The sequence below is a fragment of the Cherax quadricarinatus genome, chromosome 49, assembly GCF_038502225.1.
Source record: "Cherax quadricarinatus isolate ZL_2023a chromosome 49, ASM3850222v1, whole genome shotgun sequence".
Classification (NCBI taxonomy): Eukaryota; Metazoa; Arthropoda; class Malacostraca; order Decapoda; family Parastacidae; genus Cherax; species Cherax quadricarinatus.
The window spans coordinates 24,634,965-24,658,340 of record NC_091340.1 but is presented as its reverse complement, the minus strand read 5'-3'; the positions used below and the strand labels follow the sequence as shown (position 1 = coordinate 24,658,340).

The 23,376-nt window shown below is 38.6% G+C and overlaps 1 protein-coding gene across 3 annotated transcripts in view; it reads right to left on the bottom strand.

The window, feature by feature from the left end:
* The window catches only part of LOC128697036 (SMC5-SMC6 complex localization factor protein 1), a 143,029-nt gene that overhangs the window by 95,777 nt on the left and 23,876 nt on the right, over nucleotides 1-23,376 (bottom strand). For all 3 annotated transcript variants that reach the window (XM_070095266.1, XM_070095268.1, XM_070095267.1), the window contains 3 exons: nucleotides 19,551-19,710; nucleotides 10,976-11,054; nucleotides 5,643-5,749 (listed from right to left, as the gene is read on the bottom strand). In XM_070095266.1, coding sequence (XP_069951367.1) covers nucleotides 5,643-5,749; nucleotides 10,976-11,054; nucleotides 19,551-19,710 — 346 coding nt within the window. The remainder of the gene's footprint in view (nucleotides 1-5,642; nucleotides 5,750-10,975; nucleotides 11,055-19,550; nucleotides 19,711-23,376) is intronic.

Genomic DNA, 23,376 nt, shown 5'->3' with positions numbered 1-23,376 from the left:
TAAAGCCTCCTTGTTCATCTGCTATCCTATTCTCCGTCTTACTCTTAATTCTTTCAAGACGGAGAATAGGATAGCAGATGAACAAGGATGCTTTAGGAAAGGTAGGGGGTGTGTGGACCAGGGGTTTACAGTGAAACATATAAGTGAACAGTATTTAGATAAGGCTAAAGAGGTCTTTGTGGCATTTATGGATTTGGAAAAGGCGTACGACAGGGTGGATAGGGGGGCAATGTGGCAGATGTTGCAGGTGTATGGTGTGGAAATATAAACACAAATGCAGTATAATGGGATCCTTTATTGACTACGTTTCGCCCACACAGTGGGCTTTTTCAAGTCACAAACAGAACTGTTTGTGACTTGAAAAAGCCCACTGTGTGGGCGAAACGTAGTCAATAAAGGATCCCATTATACTGCATTTGTGTTTATATTTCCATTGTGTCGGTATTTTATACCATTTATTTCCAGGTGTATGGTGTAGGAGGTAGGTTACTGAAAGCAGTGAAGAGCTTTTACTTACCTTAAAATATTTGTAGTCTTAATGTAGGGTCAGAGGTGAGTAAATTAAATAAAACGAATAAACGAGAAAGAGAGAGAATGACAACATGAGAGAGGACAGGCGCGGAGTTTTGTAAACAAACCAAGCAAATGCATCTGGTTTACATACAAGTTACATTGTGTACAAGTTGTCTCCACATTGATACAGTAGAATAAATAAAGGGCAACACTCCCATTCTCATGTAACACCATTTTTAGAAGAAATGACGTTCTGAGTGAAAGCATATGAAAGGAATAATTTTCTAGTTACCCCTAGTAATATTATAGTGTACACGTTTTCTCTGATGTTGGACTAGAGAAAACGTTATTTTTGCCATCACTCATACAAGCCATCAGGCTACCACATCTCATATTTATGTTAATTTATTCTACTGTGGGGTGTATTAACCCCTTGACTGTCGCAACCCCCGATCTTGAGGTGTCTCCTGGTGTCGCAAAATTTAAAAAAAAAAAAACTATTTTTTCTTATGAAACGATAGAGAATCTTTTCCCGATTGTAATGACACCAAAAAAATGAAATTTGATGGAAAACTGACGGAATTATGCTCTCGCGAAGTTAGCGACCTCGGAGATATTTACAAATCGGCGATTTCGCCCACTTTGAGCCCTATTTTCAGCTAATTCCTTTCCTCCAGTAGACCAAACTCATAGCTATTTCTTTAGAACTCCATTTTTTCTATCGATTGAGTACAAGAAACTGCCCATTTACCGATTTCAACTACCCAATAATGTGGTCAGAAATATGCAATTTGGCCAATTTCATGAAAATTAAAAAATATGACAATTTCAAAATAAGGTCCAGAATGAACAATGCAGACATTCCTAGCTCTAAAATAACATTTTCTTTGTTCATCAGTCATGTCTCCAGGCCCCTCTGATATTACTCTTGCTTTCTATTTTGAATTTTTATTCAAACAAAAAATAGAAGACTTACTATTATGCAGACTACTGCAATACTGTAATAATTGTATAAATAACATCAAACCATTCATGACTGCATATTAGAATGGCTAGTTGGACATTTATTGGACAATGACATCATTTGTTTACTTTTGAACATTGGCAAAAATCAAACATTTCCCCTACTTTGAGCTCCATTTCCAGGTTCTTTTTATAGTAAAATCAATCAAAATCACCTCTATTTCTATGTGTTTTCCATTCTATCAAATGAGACCAAGAAAACAAGAATACACCCATAAATACTATACGAAAATAGACCACAAAGTCGGCATTTTAATTAAGAAAATAGTCGGAGTTTTTTTTTCTCATTATGCACTGCGTGCTCCAAGATTTTTTTTATATGGTGTACACTGACCACACAGACCCATTCTCTCACATGTGGGCCTACCAGCTTTCTCCTGCTTGATTTGAAGCCGCTAGAATTTATGAGTATATATACGTCAAACACGGTACCTCGTAAGACGTATATATACGGCCGCGACAGTCAAAGGGTTAATCATGTTTATATGTTACATATTGTGTTTATTATGTAATTTTGAAAAAATATCATAGATGGATTAATGAAAATGTGTATACTAACATATACGACATTTAATGAGACTCAGTGATTATTATTGAGTATTATTATTATTATTATTATTATTATTATGGCATTTCGAGACATAAGACACTTACTAATTTTAATGTGTACCTGCATGCCAGCACAGTGTGTAAATTTGTTTAGGCACAGGTATACATAAGTATAATTATCAGAGTATATATAAAATATGAAATAACTTTTAAAAACACTTGAAATTTTGGAAAGTTTCCAGACACAGTGGGGAGACGCAGTGCTCATGGAGAATGTAAACAAACTGGGTGGGGTGCAGTGACCATATTAGAAAGTCAGATGGGGGGAGCCATATAGCAAATTTTGGTCATACACTGGAACCTCAAATTTCGAATGTATCGCTTATTTGAGCTCTTCGAAAATCAACCACTTTTTTTGAACCAACTTTGTCCCCATTATCAAACTCGCCCCTTTTTTTGAACCGCCGGGTACTGGACCTGTCCTCCAGCCTGCTCTGGCCATGTCCCCGTGCAGGCGCCGTGAGCCAGTCTGGTTTTGTTGATGTTTAGTGCTTGTGGGACTGTGAAATAAGCTACCATGGGCTCAAAGAAACTTGCTAGTGGTACCTCTTTGGTAAAGAAAGTGAGAAACACCTTAGATGTGAAGAAGGAAATAATACAGAAGTATGAGAGTGGTGTGAAACTTGTCGAGCTTTCCAGGATGTATGGGAAAAACAAGTCGACCATCGCTTCTATCCTGGCAAAGAAAGAGCAAATCAAGGAAGCTGATGTTGTGAAAGGTGTTAATATGCTAACCAAAAAAAGACCACAGACAACCGATTAGGTTGAGAAGTTGTTGCTGGTGTGGATCAAGGATAAAGAGATGGCAGGTGATAGTGTTTCTGAGGCGATTATTTGTGAAAAGGCAAGGAAGTTGCATGCCGATTCAAAGATTAAGGAGATCTACACCAAGTGGAATGATGTCCAAATGTTTGTGGAGAAGTACCACCCTGAGCAAGCTGAAGCAAGCCATCTTTGCAACAAGTTCAGTGACAGAACCATGTCCCATTTTAGGGAAATCTTAAAGAGGCACCAAAAACAGAGGACTGTGGACAGTTATTTTGTGAGACAGGGGTCCAGTGACTCTCAAGCTGGTCCTAGTGGCATTAAAAGACAGAAGAGAAGTAACCCCAGAGAGGGCTTTACCTGAAGTCATCACAGAGGGGGATTCTCCTTCCAAACACTAACCCCAACTCCCTCTTTCCTCCTCCCTATCTTCCAGATGCCATCACCAATCTTCAATAAAGGTAAGTAAAAATGTTATTTTATATGTTCATTTAAATTAATTAATACATAATTTTTTTTTTCCCAACAAGTCGACCGTCTCCCACCGAGGCAGGGTGACCCAAAAAGAAAGAAAATCCCCAAAAAGAAAATACTTTCATCATCATTCAGCACTTTCACCTCACTCACACATAATCACTGTTTTTTGCAGAGGTGCTCAAAACACAACAGTTTAGAACCATATACGTATAATCCCTCCAAACTGCTAATATCCCAAAACCCCTCCTTTAGAGTGCAGGCATTGTACTTCCCATTTCCAGGACTCAAGTTCGGCTATATAAAAATAACCGGTTTCCCTGAATCCCTTCACTAAATATTACCCTGCTCACACTCCAACAGATCGTCAGGTGCCAAATACCATTCGTCTCCATTCACTCCTATCAAACACGCTCATGCACGCCTGCTGGAAGTCCATGCCCCTCGCCCACAAAACCTCCCTTACCCCTTCCTTCCAACCTTTTCGAGGACGACCCCTACCCCGCCTTCCTTCTACAGATTTAAATGCTCTCCATGTCATTCTACTTTGATCCATTCTCTCTAAATGACCAAACCACCTCAACAACCCCTCTTCAGCCCTCTAATACTTTTATTAACTCCACACCTTCTCCTAATTTCCACACTCCGAATTTTCTGCATAATATTTACACTGCACATTGCCCTTAGACAGGACATCTCCACTGCCTCCAACCACCTCCTCGCTGCTGCATTCACAACCCAAGCTTCACACTCATATAAGAGTGTTGGTACTACTATACTTTCATACATTCCCTTCTTTGCCTCCATAGATAACATTTTTTGACTCCACATATACCTCAATGCACCACTCACCTTTTTTCCCTCATCAATTCTATGATTAACCTCATCCTTCATAAATCCATCTGCTGACACTTCAACTCCCAAGTATCTGAAAACATTCACTTCTTCCATACTCCTCCTCCCCAATTTGATATCCAATTTTTCTTTATCTAAATCATTTGATACCCTCATCACCTTACTCTTTTCTATGTTCTATCTTTTCTATGTTTATTTAGAAGTATATACGTATAAAAATACACAATACAGTGGACTCCCGGTTTACGATATTATTTCATTCCAGAAGTATGTTCAGGTGCCATTACTGAACGAATCTGGTCCCATAAGGAATATTGTGAATTAGATTAGTCCATTTCAGACCCCCAAACATACAAGTACAAACGCACTTACATAATTGGTCGCATTGGGAGCTGATCGTAAAGCGGGGGTCCGCTGTATATCTCTCCAAACTGCCAATATCCCAAACCCCTCCTTTAGAGTGCAGGCATTGTACTTCCCATTTCCAGGACTCAAGTCCGGTTACATAAAATAACCGGTTTCCCTGAATCCCTTCACTAAATATTACCCTGCTCACACTCCAACAGATCGTCAGGTCCCAAATACCATTTGTCTCCATTCACTCATATCTAAGACACTCATGCACGCTTGCTGGAAGTCCAAACCCCTCGCCCACAACACCTCCTTTACCCCCTCCCTCCAACCTATATTTGTTGTGTGCATGTAAAACTATAATTGATCTCTATAAACTGTATTTTCTTGTGAGTATTTTTGGGTTTCTGGAATGGATTACTTGTATTTCCATTATTTCATATGGAAAATATTGCTTCGCTTTTCAAACTTTTCGAATTTAGAACTAGCTCCTGGAATGGATTAAGTTCAAAATTTGAGGTTCCACTGTAATTTGAAATGTCCATATTAGCGAAACGCCATAAAGCGAAACACCGTAAAGCAGGGCTCTATTGTATACCCATTGTTCATTTATACAGAATTGCTACAATAAATATACTGACCACTCACTATAAACTAAGGACAAAAATATTTTAAGATCAATAATGTGTGTACTATATATGTATTTTTTAGGCTTAGATTTATTGCTCACTTAATATATGACAATGTTAACATGTTATCAGGCTTTTATATAAATTTGATAGTGAAAAAGCACTATTTCTTTGACAGAGATTTTTGCTTTACCGCAGTAGCCCAGAATAGCTATCTTGCTGCATAAACAGGGCCTGCCTGTACAGTCCTAGCCCAGAACACGTATCCTGCTGTATAAGCAGGGCCTGACTGTACAGCAGTAGCCCCGATCACATACCCTGCTGTATAAGCAGGGCCCACCTGTACAGTAGTAGCTCAGAACCTACCCTGCTGTATAAGCAGGGCCCACCTGTACTGAAAAGCTGGATAAAAAAAAACCTTACCTCTGACTGAGCACAGAACTTTTTCCTTGCAGTGCCGAGGTCAGCTATTGGTCGTTTACAACGGTTCTTATTAACATCAACAACCTCTTGTGAATTATTAGTATCACCTGTTGATGGGAAAAACACCCTTATTTACTTTTAACAAGTTACTGGTTTTATAATGAAATACAAAGTAAATTAGGCAAGAATATTGGGGAGTTATTGGTTAATTCTTCTGGTGAAACCCAGGTTATTGTACATACGTATATTATTTTTTATAATGTAGTCATCAACTAACGAGTTAAGTGACTGAAGAACAGAAAACATTCACCATGACTAATTCATGCTGACATCACCGACATGAAGAAAAAAAGCACAATACCGTGACTGGAACAATACACAAATAACCCGCACATAGGAAAGAAAAGCTTGTGATGATTTTCGGGTCTGACATGGCCCATTTACAGTCGCACTAACACACAAAGGTGAGAGAGCCAGTAAATGGTCCAAGTCAAAGCAAAATGTAGTCATAAGCTTCTCTCTCTCTCTCTTGTGTGTGGGAAATTCATGTATCACCAACGTCCCCATAAATCCTTCAAAGTACAATAGATAACCTCCGTATCTGCAGGAGATACATTCCAAGGGCCTGCCAGAGATACTGAAACTGTGGATAGTAGCAAACCCTATAAATAAGCCATTTTTTTGTTTATATACTCGTGTATGATGTTGGGTTTTGGAAGGGAGTAGGGATGGAGGCTGGAAGCAATGAGATGGTGTGATGGTGACCATGTGGGTGGCAGTATTGGTGGCTCAGTGTGGGTGGTAGTTCTGGTGGCCCAGTTTGGGTGGTAGTGTGGATGATAGATGACTGAGTGGGTGAACATTGTTACAAAAAACGTGATTCTAAAAGCTTAGAGATCTCCAGTGAATACTAGAAAGGACCGCCCTTCTAGCATCCAGCCTGTTACTGGGTTTTCGTAACAATTAGTCAGTATCCTTGTCCAATTATCCATTAGAATTCAGTATGAATTATTAGTGCTTTAGGATTACAACTGGTAGGTTACTAACTAGAGAAAATAAAATTTAATAAATTCATTGAGTATCGTCTAGAGGTATATTATCAAAGTAAATTAAATTAATAATAATCAAAATAATAATAATCACTTCTCTTGAGTACAGTATTATTGTGCCGAAAGCACATATCGCATTTATAATTCTTAAGTACCGTCTGGTACATTAACATTTAATAAGATATTACAAATATGTACAAGTAAGTTTGTGTATGTGTGTAAGTGCTCTAAGTAGTTCGCTATGTCTCAAGACTCGACTAGACTTAAACAAGTGACTGACAAAGTCCTCAAATCAACTAACTTCTTGACCAACTGGCTATCAGAACAGTCTGCTTGAGCAACAAAAAGAATGTTAAGCCCAATAGCAATATAACAAGCGACTGCGACACAGAATCAGGAACAAGGAGATAATATAATGACACTAAGTAGGGACCATCAGCAGATCCTCCACAAAAGTCACAAAACTCCCATACTACTGAATCTAAGTTCAGCATAAGAAAATCACCGACTGTGATAGTACACAGATACCAGTACAAATTAGGTCAAAAGCTACAGCTCAGGACCTGAGTTGTGTAGAGTGTCTATGCGACACACAACCTCAGTACAACGTCGAAAATCACTAAGTCTATACAATGTTCTGTGAACAGAGTATCACAGAAACTACAAGAAAGCTAGAGACGGTCTTCCAACAAGGGCCTATAAGGAAGATTTAGGCACTTTGTCTGGAATACATCCAACCACCCAGCGAGTCTAGACCAGACTGAATACTTCAGGCGAGGTGAGGACACCCCCCCCCCTCGATCACGTGATAGCTCCGTGGGTCGCTGCCCAGCAAGAAGCCGGCAGGGAAACGAGCAAAGAGCGATAATTACAGTAGTTAGACAATCAAGACTTGAACTGAGCGAAAGTATGAGTAAGGTGTGGGGCCATGTGGGCTTGAAGCTGTAGGGGAGTGGTGTGGGTGAAAGGCATGTTTGTCAGTGGCCTATTGTAGGTGGTGATTAGATGATGGGTGACAGGGTGGGTGATTGTGCAGTTGGTGGTAATGAGTGTGGTATGTATACCTGAATAAACCTACTTACTTAACTAAGCGATTAGGTATGTGGATGGCATGTTAGGGTGAAAGGTAAGGTAAGGTATGCAGATGATGTCATAGGGATAATGTGGCTGTGAGGCAATAGTTGTGGAGGATTGGTTTAGGTGTAAGCACGTGGCTATGGGAGGGGCGGGGATTGTATGGGCAGATTGTGTGGGAGTAGGTTGCTAGTTGGGATGGTGTGGATGAAGGCGTGTGGCACTGGGGGAATTATAGGGGTGGGAGGTATGGGTAGGGGTTGTTACTGGGTGTACAGTGAGGGTGTGGCCATGAATGAGCAGTTGGTGTGGGAGGTGTGTGGCTGAGGTATGGCACTGGGTGACTGGATGCATATCAACATAGCATGAGGTTAGGTATTAGACATGTATCAACATAGCCTCCTTAGCCTCACTGCCAGACAGTGCAGACACTCAACTCTCATCATGTCAATTTCCTCCCTTATGGCTGTTTGCATAAGTTTTTTAAGATGTACAGCGTGTTTCTTATATAATTTTGAAAAAAAACTGATACCTAAAACAATAAAATTGTCAATAACAGCATAAATATTGGACTTTATAATACCCCAGAGATATGCTTTTTTACATCACGGAATCACGAGCACCTCTGTGCCTCTTCATGATGCCATATGGTGATTTTATATTATGTATAGTTATTTAATATTAATAATAATTATATGATTATTACTTATTATTATATTATTATTTTCTTTAGAAACATCATACAAAAATGAGATGCACAATAAAATGTTGCCAGATTGAACTATTTTTTGGTAGGGTTAATTAATTTTCTGAGTTTTTTTCCACCCAAGTGCGGGTTCCAGCACCTTAAAAAATATCTTGGCTTATTGTTTACATACATACCTATGATAAAGTTTAACTTATAAATTACGCACAATATGACATTACCAGCATTAACCCATTAACTGTCCAAATGGAGATCTGCATTCTCTTGCCCAGCGCTCCAAATATTTAAAAAAAAAATAAATAAATAAATAAATAAATAAGTAAATTAAGGAGGGCAATTTTTTTGTGTGTAATAAGACCCAAAAAAAAATTTTAGGACCAGTACTTACCGAGATATAAGACTGTAAAGTTGGTTCTGGATGCTCACCTGACGGCAACATGGAATCCGGCCGTTTGCAGAAGTGTTGCCGATATACCTTTTTTTCTTGTTTTTATATTTTCTATAATTTTTATGTACTGATAATTACAATTTATAGTAGTTCTTATGATTTCATAGCCAATATTTGTTGACACTAATATTAGGTACTGAAAATGTACTCAAATAGTCACAAACACACTGACAGGTGAACATTTTCATCTGCCTTGGTCATTTACTATTGTCTAAAAAATATACACAAAGTATTTATAGGTTCCAGCAATGTTTTAGACATGCTGAAGTATATATGTCACTAAACTGCCGACAGTGCAGTGGTCATTTGACACTTGGTGATCATGCATTGCTGCAGGGAACCCCTGACTTTGTTTGGTCCTCACTGTTACACATAAACATGTCTGTCTGTCTGTATAGCTATGTCTGCTTATCTGTCTTTCAGTCTGCCTGTGTGTGTGTGACTTTCTGTCTGCCTGTGTCTGTCTGTCTTTCTGTCTGCTTGTCTCTCGTCTCAGAGAGCAGCTCATGAACCAATAGCATGCAAAATCATTAGACTAGTCATGTCTGATTCCAAGTGAGGTGCATATTACTTGCAAGTCATGCTTATTTTGCCTTATATCTACAAGCACAGTACAGCCTCTCCTCACTTAGCGAAGTACTCGTTTACTGATGCCTCAGACTTACAACGGGCTCCTTGACCAGTATACATACCTAAATAATGTATATTAGTGCAGATTTCTTCTATACTGTTTATTACAATATACAGTACATTACTGTATAAGCATTTAAGAATATACAAGAAATGTTATAAATGGTGCAGAGGTGACATTAAAACAAAATCAAAGATGGTTGATAGAAACCCACTACCATTATAGTATGCTCCTCACTTAACGACGAATTCATTTACCGATGTGATCTTAGGAACGAAACTCTGTCATCAAGTGTGGGGAGGCTGTATACCACTTTGTCTGGATATTTTGGGTTATCCTAGGTATAATTTACACTATGTATAATCGTATTGATTTGTACCTGTGAGATAGAGACAAATAGACAGAGACAGAGACAGATAGAGATAAACAGCCAATCAGCCAGCCAGCCTGCCAAACATGTATTACACGGTCTAGAATTCTTTCTTTTTACTTAGGGCATAGGTTACAGGACATTCTGGCAGGATGACACTACCAGAGGTACCAAAACTGAAAAGATGTTGCACAAATGTTGCACATGGGTTATCGAGGTTTTTGATATTTCCTTGACCACTTGTGGCCACATCTACCTCAAAGCCACTAAACTCAGGGTCTTCATCACTTTCCTCTTAAAAGGGGAGTGTTAATACAACATGACATCAATGACTCCTAGGTGTTTGCTGCGCTGTTTGCTCTAGCTGGCGCTCAATTGAACTGGTGCTCCCACAAGGTACTAAGTGGTCCCAGATTTTTTTAATACTGCACAAACCGAGTGTTAAGACCCATGCTATGCTGACCAGGCATCTCAGGCCAATCATGCTAAATTTGGAGGCAAGAAAAATAAAACGTAGATCTATGTTTGGAGCGCTAGAAGTAAGAACATAGATCCACATTTGGACAGCTAATGGGTTAAATAATAATATTAAAATACACACCACCAACCACTGCAGGTAAAAACAGCAGATACCTGACCTGCGGATATGGAAGCCCTACTGTACAGGTACTGTACTTTCCACCTCCAGTACTGTAACATACCCGCTCATCCTTCAGAGCACAGACACTGTACTTCCCACCTCCAGTACTGTAACATTCCCACCTCTCCTTCAGAGTACAGACACCGTACTTCCCACCTCCAGTACTGTAATATCCCCACCTCTCCTTCAGAGTACAGATCCCCACCTCTCCTTCAGAGTACAGATCCCCACCTCTCCTTCAGAGTACAGACACTGTACTTTCCACCTCCAGGCATTTTAGATGCATTCAATATTGAAAAAAATGCTTTTCCACTCGCTGGCAATTTTCACTCACTGACAGGGGTCAGGAACCTAACAGGTGCAAAACCAGGGCCCTCCTGTACTTACATAACTGTACAAAGAATAGACAACTAACCAACATAATACTTCCTGGAGATGAAGGTGTTCCCTGAGCAATCAAGTACATGACGTCGAAGGTCTAATGGGTCGGCTTTCTGAAAAAAAAAAAAAAGGCTGCAGTTTATTGACATCACACAAGAAAGGTTTATAGTTAAATTAATTACTGTGACCTTGAAGATCATGAAGCAAGTGACTACTGTGAACTTGAAGATAGTAGAACAAAAAAAAATATTCTTTGAGGTGAATACAGTAATGTATAACAACTGTAATTGGTGGTAACATTAAATTCAAAAAATTCAAATTTATATATTTCTTTGCAAGTAGTACATTGAGATTATGTATTTACAATAATGGGTTGCAATGCAAAGAGAGCATCTATTATGCCTAGGCATTATGGGTGACTTAATTTATTGGCTTACTGACTACTTAACACTAAAGAAATTTATCATAGTTGTACAGTAGTTCTATTAATTATGAGTGAATCTAATTTATATAAACAAAAATATCAGAAAGGTGACAACTACCTTTGGCAATTATAAGGTCCATTAGGAAGCATATTAATGAGGCATGAAGCAAGGTGCTAGTCACCTCCTCCTCCTGTATAAATTACTAAATTTAACCCCTAAACTGTCCAAGCAGATCTACTTTTTTACATACTTTCAAACGTTGAAAAACGTAGATCTACGTTTGGACAGTTTAAAGGTTAAAAAGGAAAACCTTTGTTTTTTTTTTTAGGTCACCCACAACGAAAAGCAGAGGCAACATGAGTACACTAAGAGACAATACAATAAGTGTCAGGGGCCCAAGACTGTTCAACTGCCTCCCAGTATACATAAGTGGGATTACCAATAGACCCCTGGTTCTCCTCAAGAAGACGCTGGACGGGTATCTGAAGTCAGCACCTGATCAGCCAGGCTGTGGTTCATATGTCAGTTTTCGTGCAGCCAGCAGTAACAGCCTGGTTAATCAGACCCTGATCTGCCACAAGGCCTGGTCTTAGATTAGGCTACAGTGATGTTGACCCCCGAAACTCTCTCCAAGTATACTCCAGGTATACCCTGCCTTGGTGGGATACAGCTGGTTTGTTGAAAGAAAAAAAAAGGAAAAACTTTTGTTCTTCTCTTAACCCTAAAACTGTCCAAACGTAGATCTACGTTCATGTGTGTAGTGCTCTGAATGTAGATCTACGTTCATGCGCGTAGCACTCCGAACGTAGATCTACGTCCGTTTTTACATGCTTTCTTATATGAAAAAATGTAAATCTACATTCAGAGCACTACATACATTAACGTAGATCTACGTTTGGACAGTTTAACCCTTTCAGGGTCCGTCCTGTAGATCTACGGCTTTACGGTGAGTGTCCAAACCGTAGATCTACGCCATGAGCTCAGCTCACTCTGATAAACTGTGAGTGGTACATTTGGGCCTAGATATGAGAGAATACATCTATGTGGTATGTGTGCACCACATAAAACAGATCCTGCAGCACACTGTGTATAATGAGAGAAAATAACTGACTTCATGATTTTTCGATTAAAACAGCGACTTTGCAGTTTTTTTTCGTATTTTTTTTATAGTTGTATTTGCGATTTCTTGGTCTCATTTGATAGAATGGAAGACATATTACAGAAATAGAGATGATTTTGATTGGTTTTAGCACTGGAAATGGCTTGAAACTGAGCTCAAAGTAGCGGAAATGTTAAATTTTTGCCGATATTCAAGAGTAAACAAACGACCTCACACATCTAATACACGTCAGCTGGTGGGTCTAATATACATTCACAAATATGGTGATGATATTTATACAATTATTACAGTATTGCATAACAGTAAATCTTCTATTTTTTGGTGTGAATAAAAATTCATTATGTGAATAAAAAATCAAAATGGAATTTATTTGTAAAGCCTCAAAATGTAACTAATGAACAGAGGAAATGTTAGTTTAGTTCCAGGAATACCTACATTGTTTATTCTGGAGCCTATTTTAAAATTGGAATATTTTGAACTTTGTGTTAAATTGGCCAAATTAACAATTTCCGATCACTTTATTTTGTAGTTGAAACAGTTGACTTGGCGATTTCTTGTGCTCAATCGATAGAATAGAAGTAATACTAGTGAAATAGCTAAGAATTTGGTTGATTGGAATAATGTAATTGGCCTAAAATGGGAGTCAAAGTCGGCAAAATCACCGATTCGTAAATATCGCTGACACATCAAAATTCGCAAGAGCATAATTTCGTCAATTTTCCACCAAATTTCGTACTTTTTGTTTTATTACCTTCACAAAAAGATTCTCTACGATTTCATAAGAAAAAATAACAAATTTTTTTTTTGAAAGTTCTTGGACACTGGGGCACCACTTCAGATTTGGGCCTTGGACCCTGAAAGGGTTAAGGGTTAAGGTCCCCCTGCCTTGGGAGATGGCCAGTGCATTGAAAACGAAAAAAAAAATTAATGATGCAATCTGTTGGAAACAGTGAGACTACATTTGTCAACAAAATGTCATAATGTACATGTATGTATGTATGGATAAAGGTATCATGAGTTTTCGCCCACCATGAGGCAGGCCAAAGCAGCATGGGTTCAAGTCCTTGGCTAGTCGCAGTGTTGTTATTGATGTATGTATGTACCTCCGACCTGTAAATATTTTACATGATCTAAATCAAAACCTTTATTTCTTTACTAAGGTTACAATGTGTGTTTACATTTCATAATTTGATTGGTACAAAGAAAGCCACTATTATGCCGAGGCATTTCCAGCAGACTTAACCTAATACTCAGACTACTTAAGTCTAGACAGGTGAAGAGTGGCAGGTTACAGATATTCAATATTTTACTCTATTATTAATATGTAGTGGTAGTATAATTTATGATACAAACAAAGTTTGTAATTAAGTTTGTTTGCTCTATTATTAACCCTTAAACGGTCCAAACAGATCGATGTTCAAATCCGTAGTGCTCCAAAAGTAGATCTACGTTTTTTTTACATATTTTCAAATATAACAAAAAATAAAATGTAGATATAAGTTTTTTACACATTTTCAAATGTAAAAAACAAAAGAAGATCTAAATTTTTTTACATACTTTCAAATGTTGAAAAAACGTATATATACGTTTGGACCGTTTAAGGGTTACTATGAGGTAGTACAATTAATGATACATACATTTTAAAGTTTGTAATAATGGCTTAATAGTTAAGGGATAATAAAATATTTGGGAGAGTTGCTTTAAATTACGTTAAGAGTTTAGCATAGTGTGGGTATGGTTGTTACTGAGAGATGAGGTGATTTTTTAGTATAGTCTTAAATTGATTTATGGGCAGGGGACCTCTTGCTGTTTTGGGCAAAGAGTTCCAGATCCAGATCTGGAACTCTTTGCCCAACAGACACGAGGGGTGTCAAAAAGTGTTTTGTGCCTCGTGTTATGCCTGTGTGTTCTGTTGAAGCTGTCTAGAAGTTTGAATGGAGGGTTGATATTGGAGTTTAATGTTCTGTATATATAGCAGGCACAGTAATAAGTGTGTATAAAGTTGAAGCTTTTGAAAAGTGACGGGGTGTGTTGTCTGGCACAGGAGTTTGTGATCATCTATAACACCTCTTTCTGTTGAGTTATTAAAGGTTTAAGGTGGCTGGCCATGGTAGATCCCCAAGCACAAATACCATAGGTGAGGTAGGGGTATATTAGAGAGTGATATAAAGTAAGGAGCACTTTCTTAGTTATATGCTGGATGTGGATCTGAAATTTAAGATTACAGTCAAGGTGGAGACCTAGAAATTTACCCTCAGTGTATCTTGTAATGGGTGAACCATTTATCAATATGTTTAGCTGGATATTTAATGCTCTGTTTCCAAAAAGCATGAAGTAGGTTTTGTCTATACTGAGATTAAGTTTGTTGGTTGTCATCCAGTTTGATAGTTTATGTAGCTCACTGTTTACAGTGTTATTAAGTATAGCTGAGTTTGGGTGGGAGAGAACATAAGTGGTGTCATCTGCAAATAAAACTGGTTTAAGGAGTCGCGATGCATTTGGGAGGTCATTGATGTAAATAAGAAAGAGTAAAGGACCTAGGACACTTCCCTGTGGCACTCAAACAACTACAGGCTGAGTATTGGTCACACCATTTGTGTATACATACTGGTGTCTACCACTAAGATAAAATTTTAGGTAACTGAGAGTGTCCTCTGATGGTAGGATTGCTGGTGTCTTTTTTATGTCTCATAAACATGCAAGATTTCAGGTACGTCTTGCTACTTCTACTTACACTTAGGTCACACTACACATATATGTGCAAGCATAAGTATATATACATACCCTTCTGGGTTTTCTTCTATTTTCTTTCTAGTTCTTGTTCTTGTCTATTTCCTCTTATCTCTATGGGGAAGTGGAACCGAATTCTTCCTCCGTAAGCCATGCGTGTCGTAAGAGGCGACTAAAATGCCGGGAGCAAGGGGCTAGTAACCCCTTCTCCTGTATATATTACTAAATTTAAAAGGCAAAACTTTTGTTTTTCCTTTTGGGCCACCCCACCTCAGTGGGATACGGCTGGTGTGTTGAAAGAAGAAAGAAGAAAACATGCAAGATTTCAGGTACATCTTACTACTTCTACTTACACTTAGGTCACACTACACATGAATGTACAAGCATATATATACATACTCCTCTGGGTTTTCTTCTATTTTCTTATTAGTTCTTGTTCTTGTTTATTTCCACTTATCTCAGAATTCGTCCTCCATAAGCCATGTGTGTCATAAGAAGTGACTAAAATGCTGGAAGCAAGGGGCTAGTTACCCCTTCTCCTGTATATACAGTGTATTACTAAATTTAAAAGGAGAAACTTTCGTTTTTTCTTGTGGGCCACCCTGCCCTGGTGGGATACGGCTGGTTTGTTGAAAGAAAATGTACCTTTGATGAGTTCCAAGAGTTTTTCTACTCCCAGAGCCCAGCCTTAGGCCAGACTTATCTGGTGCTAGCCTGGTCAACCTGGTTGTTGTTGCTGGAGGCCCACTGACCCACATTATCCATCACAGCCTGGATGATCTGGTACCTGGTGAAGATACTTGTCCAGTTTTCTCTTGAAGACATCTACACTTGTTCCAGCAGCGCTTCTGATATCTTCTGGTAAGATGCTGAATTGTCTAGGGCCACAGACATTCATATAGTGTTCCTTTGTCGTGCCCACAACACCCCTGCATTTCACTGGGTTTATTTTGCCCTTCCTCCCATCTCATACTCCTATATGCTCTAACGGCAGTGTGCAGATTTGGGACAATGCCCTCAAATACTTCCTAGGTATATATTACCAGGTATCTTTCTCTCTCCTCCATGTCAATGAGTACATATTAAAGACTAAGAAGTTCCCAGTAATTTTAATGATTTGGCTCTATATGGACCATAAATGATCTCTATATCTGTTCCAGTTCTGATATTTCTCCTGCCCTGAATGGGGTCATCAACACTGAGAAATATTCTAGATGAGAGACCACAAGTGATCTGATAAGTCACCACTGGAATTATTTCACTTATTCTGAAAGTTCTCATTATCTACTCCATCATCCTCCTGGCTGTCATGGCCTTAGTCTTTTTGTGTTTTTTGAAAGAAAGGTCAGCTTACATAATTATTCCTAAGTCTCCCACCCAATCAGGGTGACAAAAAAAAAAGAAAAAAAAAAAAAAAAACATTTTCACCATTACTCATTCCATCACTGTCTTGCCAAAACTACAAATACCCTCACCCATCCTTCAGACTGCAGGCAACTGTATTTTCCACCTCTAGTCTTATTAACCGATTTCCTTGAATCCTTTCATAAATGTTACTTTGCTCACACTCCAACAGCAAGACTGTCAGCATAGTTGCTGATCCTCCTTTACATGTGTTGTATGTATAGATTAGCTGAGTATCATAGTACCATCCATGTGTTTATATAGAAGATCCCTATTAGGCCGAGTAACTGTATGACGTCACGGGATGCAGCATGAGTGAGTGGGTCGCTCTGCCTCGTCCTCACTCCACGCTAGACATATGAAGGCAAGCAGGCAGGCTGGGCCCCCCATCTCTTACCACAGTCTGACAATACATATCGTTACCATCCAACAAGTGTGTTTACCTTCAACCATCATATCTCCTTACGAACCCCCATGACACGACCCCTACCCCACCTTCCTCCACTACAGATTTATGCACCCCTCCAAGTCATTCAATTTTGTTCCATCCTCTCTAAATGTCTGAACCACCTCAACAACCCCTCTTCTGCCATCTATCACATCTCATACACTACACCTGTTTGAGGAAATATATTAAAAAAATTAGTTAATGGTTCTCCTTAAGAACCCTTGAAAAAAGTTCATTAGGGAACGGGGATTTATTTTGCTTTAATCAGTTAACCTGCTTGATTACCATATCCAAAGTGACTGATATTACATAATTTATTTTCTTTAAGCACACTATAGTAATTAATTACTAGGATATCATTTGTGACTTGTGTGAAAACTGAGAGGGAATAATTATTAAAAACTGAGCACATTTCATTCTCTTTGTCAGTAAGTTGTCCAGTTACTTTCAAGCGGACTTAGCTTTTCTTTAACCTTTGTTCAATATAAATGAAAACACCTTATGGATTAGTTTTTGAATCCTTAGCAACCCTTATTTTTGTAGTCCTGTTCAGCTTTTCTTCTTTTAATCTCTCTTTTAATGTGAATATACTGATTGATAGAATGACTGATTGATGGAATGGCTAACTGATGGAACGACTGATTGATGGAATGACTAACTGATTGAATGACTGATTGATGGAATGATGCTCACCCTTGTGACACACCTATAAACTCCTCTCTTCTCCCCTGAAATTTGTCTGATTTCCCTGTTCATTTATTCTGGATCATTTCTATTCAATCTCGAATGGTCATTAAACTGAACTACAGTTCTAAGAAAAGTGAGATGCAGGACCTCTAACTAATTATCTAACAGTTCTTCATATCGCAACACTAGGAAACAGTGAAAACAGTTAACAGCACCCCACAGTTTTCTTGTTTAACCCTTTCAGGGTCCAAGGCCAAAATCTGAAGTGGTGCCCCAGTGTCCAAGAATTTTCCCCCCCAAAAAATTATTTTTTCTTATGAAATGGTAGAGAATCTTTTTGTGAATGTAATAAAACAAAAAGTACGAAATTTGATGGAAAATTGACGAAATTATGCTCTCGTGAATTTTGATGTGTCAGCGATATTTACGAATCGGCGATTTTGCCGACTTTGACTCCCATTTTAGGCCAATTACAATATTCCAGTCGACCAAATTCTCAGCTATTTCACTAGTATTACTTCTATTCTATCGATTGAGCACAAGAAATCGCCAAGTCAACTGTTTCAACTACAAAATAAAGTGACCGGAAATTGGTAATTTGGCCAATTTAACACAAAGTTCAAAATATTCCAATTTCAAAATAGGGTCCAGAATAAACAATGTAGGTATTCCTGGCACTAAACTAACATTTCCTCTGTTCATTAGTTATGTTTTGAGGCTTTACAAATAAATTCCATTTTGATTTTTTATTCACATAATGAATTTTTATTCACACCAAAAAATAGAAGATTTACTGTTATGCAATATTGTAATAATTGTATAAATATCATCACCACATTTGTGAATGTATATTAGACCCACCAGCTGGCGTGTATTAGACGTGTGAGGTCGTTTGTTTACTCTTGAACATCGGCAAAAATTTAACATTTCCGCCACTTTGAGCTCAATTTCAAGCCATTTCCAGTGCTAACACCAATCAAAATTATCTCTATTTCTGTAATATGTCTTCCATTCTATCAAATGAGACCAAGAAATCACAAATACAACTATAAAAAACATACGAAAAAACACTGCAAAGTCGCTGTTTTAATCGAAAATCATGGTCTCAGTTTTTTTCTCTCATTATACACAGTGTGCTGCAGGATTTGTTTTATGTGGTGCACACATACCACATAGATGTATTCTCTCATATCTAGGCCCAAATTTACCACTCACAGTTTATCAGAGTGAGCTGAGCTCATGACGTAGATCTACGGTTTGGACCCTGAACGTAAAGCCGTAGATCTACGGGACGGACCCTGAAAGGGTTAACACACAACACACTGGTTGTTTCCCACCGAGGCAGGGTGATCCAAAAAGGATAAAATAAAAGTTTTTTTTTCATTTTACATTTAGTAATTTATACAGGAGAAGGATAGTTTAGTAATCCCTTGCTCTCTGTATTTCAGTTGCCTCTTACAACATGCATGACTTACAGAGAAATGAACAAAGAGTTGTATCTTTAAATAAAATTAATGAAGCAATTAAATTGTTAAACATTTACCTGCTTCTCCACGGGGAAGTGGAACAGAATTCTTTCTCCGCAAGCCATGCATGTCGTAAGAGGCGACTAAAATGCCGGAAGCGAGGGGCTAGTAACCCCTTCTCCTGTATAAATTACTAAATTTAAAAAAGAGAAACTTTTGTTTTCCTTTTTGGGCCACCCTGCCTCGGTGGGATACAGCCGGTTTGTTGAAAAAAAAAAAAATTTACCTGCTACCAATAATGAAGAAAAACGATAATGTTTGATGCTGACCAGTATGAGAGTATCCTTGACGTAGCTGGTGCTGACAACTGGAGTGAAGCATCCTACCAACACCCTGGCACTGCTTACCATCACAGCATCACTGATTACCAGATTCACTTTTGAAATCTCTGACAAAGATGCCACTTTGGCACCTCCAGCTGCTACAACCCTGTATAAATATCAATAGATTAACACTCAATAACTGTAAAGAATATTTAATTTTATATTAAAGCTCATCTATAATAAACTAAATTTGCCATTAACATAGTTTTTAAATTAAAACTCATAACCTATTTAAAAAAATGGAAATTCAAAGAAGGTAATACTTTAAGTTCACAATCAGTGAATACCTAGCTGCCTTTCCAGAATACCAGAGACTGGCTTCTAAGAAGTCCCATTTAATGCAGGAAAACTGAGCTAGAATTATAGCTAACAATCTGTTACAAAACTAGAAACAGGCTAGATGCTGTGGTAAATGGTTTAAAACCATTTACCACATCTGTCAGACACTGCAACATCAAGGGATCTTGATACAAAGAATTCTTCAACACTTGTCCAATCTTTGGACAAAGACCTACTTAGACTAGTGGATGGTTCCACTATGACCCCGCCGCTTCCTGCTTCGCCTCACCTGGCAACAGTGTATAAGCCACTTCTACGGCCCTATGCTGTACTTTCTACAAGATTGATGAACTGAACACATCGACTCCAGGCTGAGAGACTGATTACTTCAAACACCTCCTCTCCTTACACCTTTCTGCTTTGTATTGGACTGATGAAGCCACTGTGTGGCGAAACGTTTCTTCAATAGATTCCCATATGTTGCATAAGTGTCTCAATCTTCAGGCTAGATGCTAGAGGGGGATCAGTAAGTTGACCTTTTTTTTAGTGTTCTCTGGAGATATCTATGCTCATAGGTGTCATATTCTATAACAGTCTGTCTCACAGTGGATGGATGTGAATGGTGCATTGATACCAACAAACTGTGGAGGACACCTGTGACTTCACTGGTCTAATGAGGTCATTCACCTGTAACTTCATCAGTCTAATGAAGTCATTCACCTGTAACTTCATCAGTCTAATGAAGTCATTCATGGTGAAACATTATGCTTGTAGCAATGCAGAACTGACCCACAGATTGGAAATGAAAGATTAACAACATATCAGGCCATTCTGGTCCATAGTATTAAATTATGAGAACAAAAAATGCAGATTATTATTATGCATACATTAGTGACCAGTCCAGGAGGTGGCAATAGTAGGAAATAGTAGAAGCCCCAGCATGTGTGAGCATCCAGTGAGGATCTGACTGTGTTGGTCCCTTGAGGACAATGTTGATGCCATGTTTACACCAAAAACACATCCATGGAAGCCTAGTAAAAGATTCCCATTAATGTTAACTGTAATATCGTACCCAGAATTGCTCTGTGATCATCTGCAATAATTCTTCATGCAGTGCTGTGCAAAGATTTTTATGCACGACAGTGTTGCCAGCCACACCATAAAATCTGTTCTTCAGTTACTTCATAACTGTGAGGTACCTTACTTCAGTGACTGGCCAGCAAATTCCCCAAACTTGAACCCCACTGAGACCCTCTGGGCTGTAATAAAGAGAAATCAACTAAGGAAAGGATATCAGCCAGCTCCCCTGACTGGAGGATGCCATCCATGAGTAGTGGGAGGAATTTACCTCACAAAACCCAAAAGAATGTGCGTTAATCAGCTCCTCAATTATGGAAGGATGCCCTAAAGCACAGGAGACAACCTACTGTGGTACTGGTTATATTACTTTAATGACAAGCACTGAATGTCTGGTACACTAACTTTAGTTCGAGGGTTGAAAGTAGATAAAGTACAGACTCTCCTCACTTAGCAACGTGCTTGTTTACTGATGACTCGGATTTACAATGGGCTCTTTGACCAGTATGCATACCTAAATAATGTAAATCAGAGATGATTTCCTCTATTCTGTTTATTACAACATAAAGTACACTATTGTATAAACATTTAATTTTTTTTTTCTTTTTTTTTTTTTTTCAACAAGTTGGCCGTCTCCCACCGAGGCAGGGTGACCCAAAAAAGAAAGAAAATCCCAAAAAAGAAAATGCTTTCATCATCATTCAACACTTTCACCACACTCACACATAATCACTGTTTTTGCAGAGGTGCTCAGAATACAACAGTTTAAAAGCATATATGTATAAAGATACACAATATATCCCTCCAAACTGCCAATATCCCAAACCCCTCCTTTAAAGTGCAGGCATTGTACTTCCCATTTCCAGGACTCAAGTCCGACTATATGAAAATACCCGGTTTCCCTAAATCCCTTCACTAAATATTACCCTGCTCACACTCCAACAGATCATCAGGTCCCAAGTACCATTCGTCTCCATTCACTCCTATCTAACACGCTCACGCACGCTTGCTGGAAGTCCAAGCCCCTTGCCCACAAAACCTCCTTTACCCCCTCTCTCCAACCCTTTCGAGGACGACCCCTACCTCGTCTTCCTTCCCCTATAGATTTATATGCTTTCCATGTCATTCTACTTTGATCCATTCTCTCTAAATGACCAAACCACCTCAATAACCCCTCTTCTGCCCTCTGACTAATACTTTTATTAACTCCACACCTTTTCCTAATTTCCACACTCCGAATTTTCTGCATAATATTCACACCACACATTGCCCTTAGACAGGACATCTCCACTGCCTCCAACTGTCTCCCTGCTGCTGCATTTACCACCCAAGCTTCACACCCATATAAGAGTGTTGGTACTACTATACTTTCATACATTCCCTTCTTTGCCTCCATAGATAACGTTTTTTGACTCCACATATACCTCAATGCACCACTCGCCTTTTTTCCCTCATCAATTCTATGAATAACCTCATCCTTCATAAATCCATCCGCCGACACGTCAACTCCCAAGTATCTGAAAACATTTACTTCTTCCATACTCCTCCTCCCCAATTTGATATCCAATTTTTCTTTATCTAAATCATTTGATACCCTCATCACCTTACTCTTTTCTATGTTCACTTTCAACTTTCTACCTTTACACACATTCCCAAACTCATCCACTAACCTTTGCAATTGTTCTTTAGAATCTCCCATAAGCACAGTATCATCAGCAAAAAGTAACTGTGTCAATTCCCATTTTGAATTTGATTCCCCATAATTTAATCCCACCCCTCTTCTGAACACCCTAGCATTTACTTCTTTTACAACCCCATCTATAAATATATTAAACAACCATGGTGACATTACACATCCCTGTCTAAGACCTACTTTTACCGGGAAGTACTCTCCCTCTCTTCTACACACCCTAACCTGAGCCTCACTATCCTCATAAAAACTCTTTACAGCATTTAGTAACTTACCACCTATTCCATATACTTGCAACATCTGCCACATTGCTCCCCTATCCACTCTATCATATGCCTTTTCTAAATCCATAAATGCAATAAAAACTTCCCTACCCTTATCTAAATACTGTTCACATATATGCTTCAATGTAAACACTTGATCTACACATCCCCTACCCACTCATCCGCAATCCTACATTCTGTCTTACCTCTAATTCTTTCAATTATAACCCTACCATACACTTTTCCTGGTATACTCAATAAACTTATTCCTCTATAATTTTTACAATCTCTTCTGTCCCCTTTCCCTTTATATAAAGGGACTATACATGCTCTCCGCCAATCCCTAGGTACCTTCCCCTCTTTCATACATTTATTAAACAAAAGTACCAACCACTCCAACACTATATCCCCCCCTGCTTTTAACATTTCTGTCATGATCCCATCAGTTCCAGCTGCTTTACCC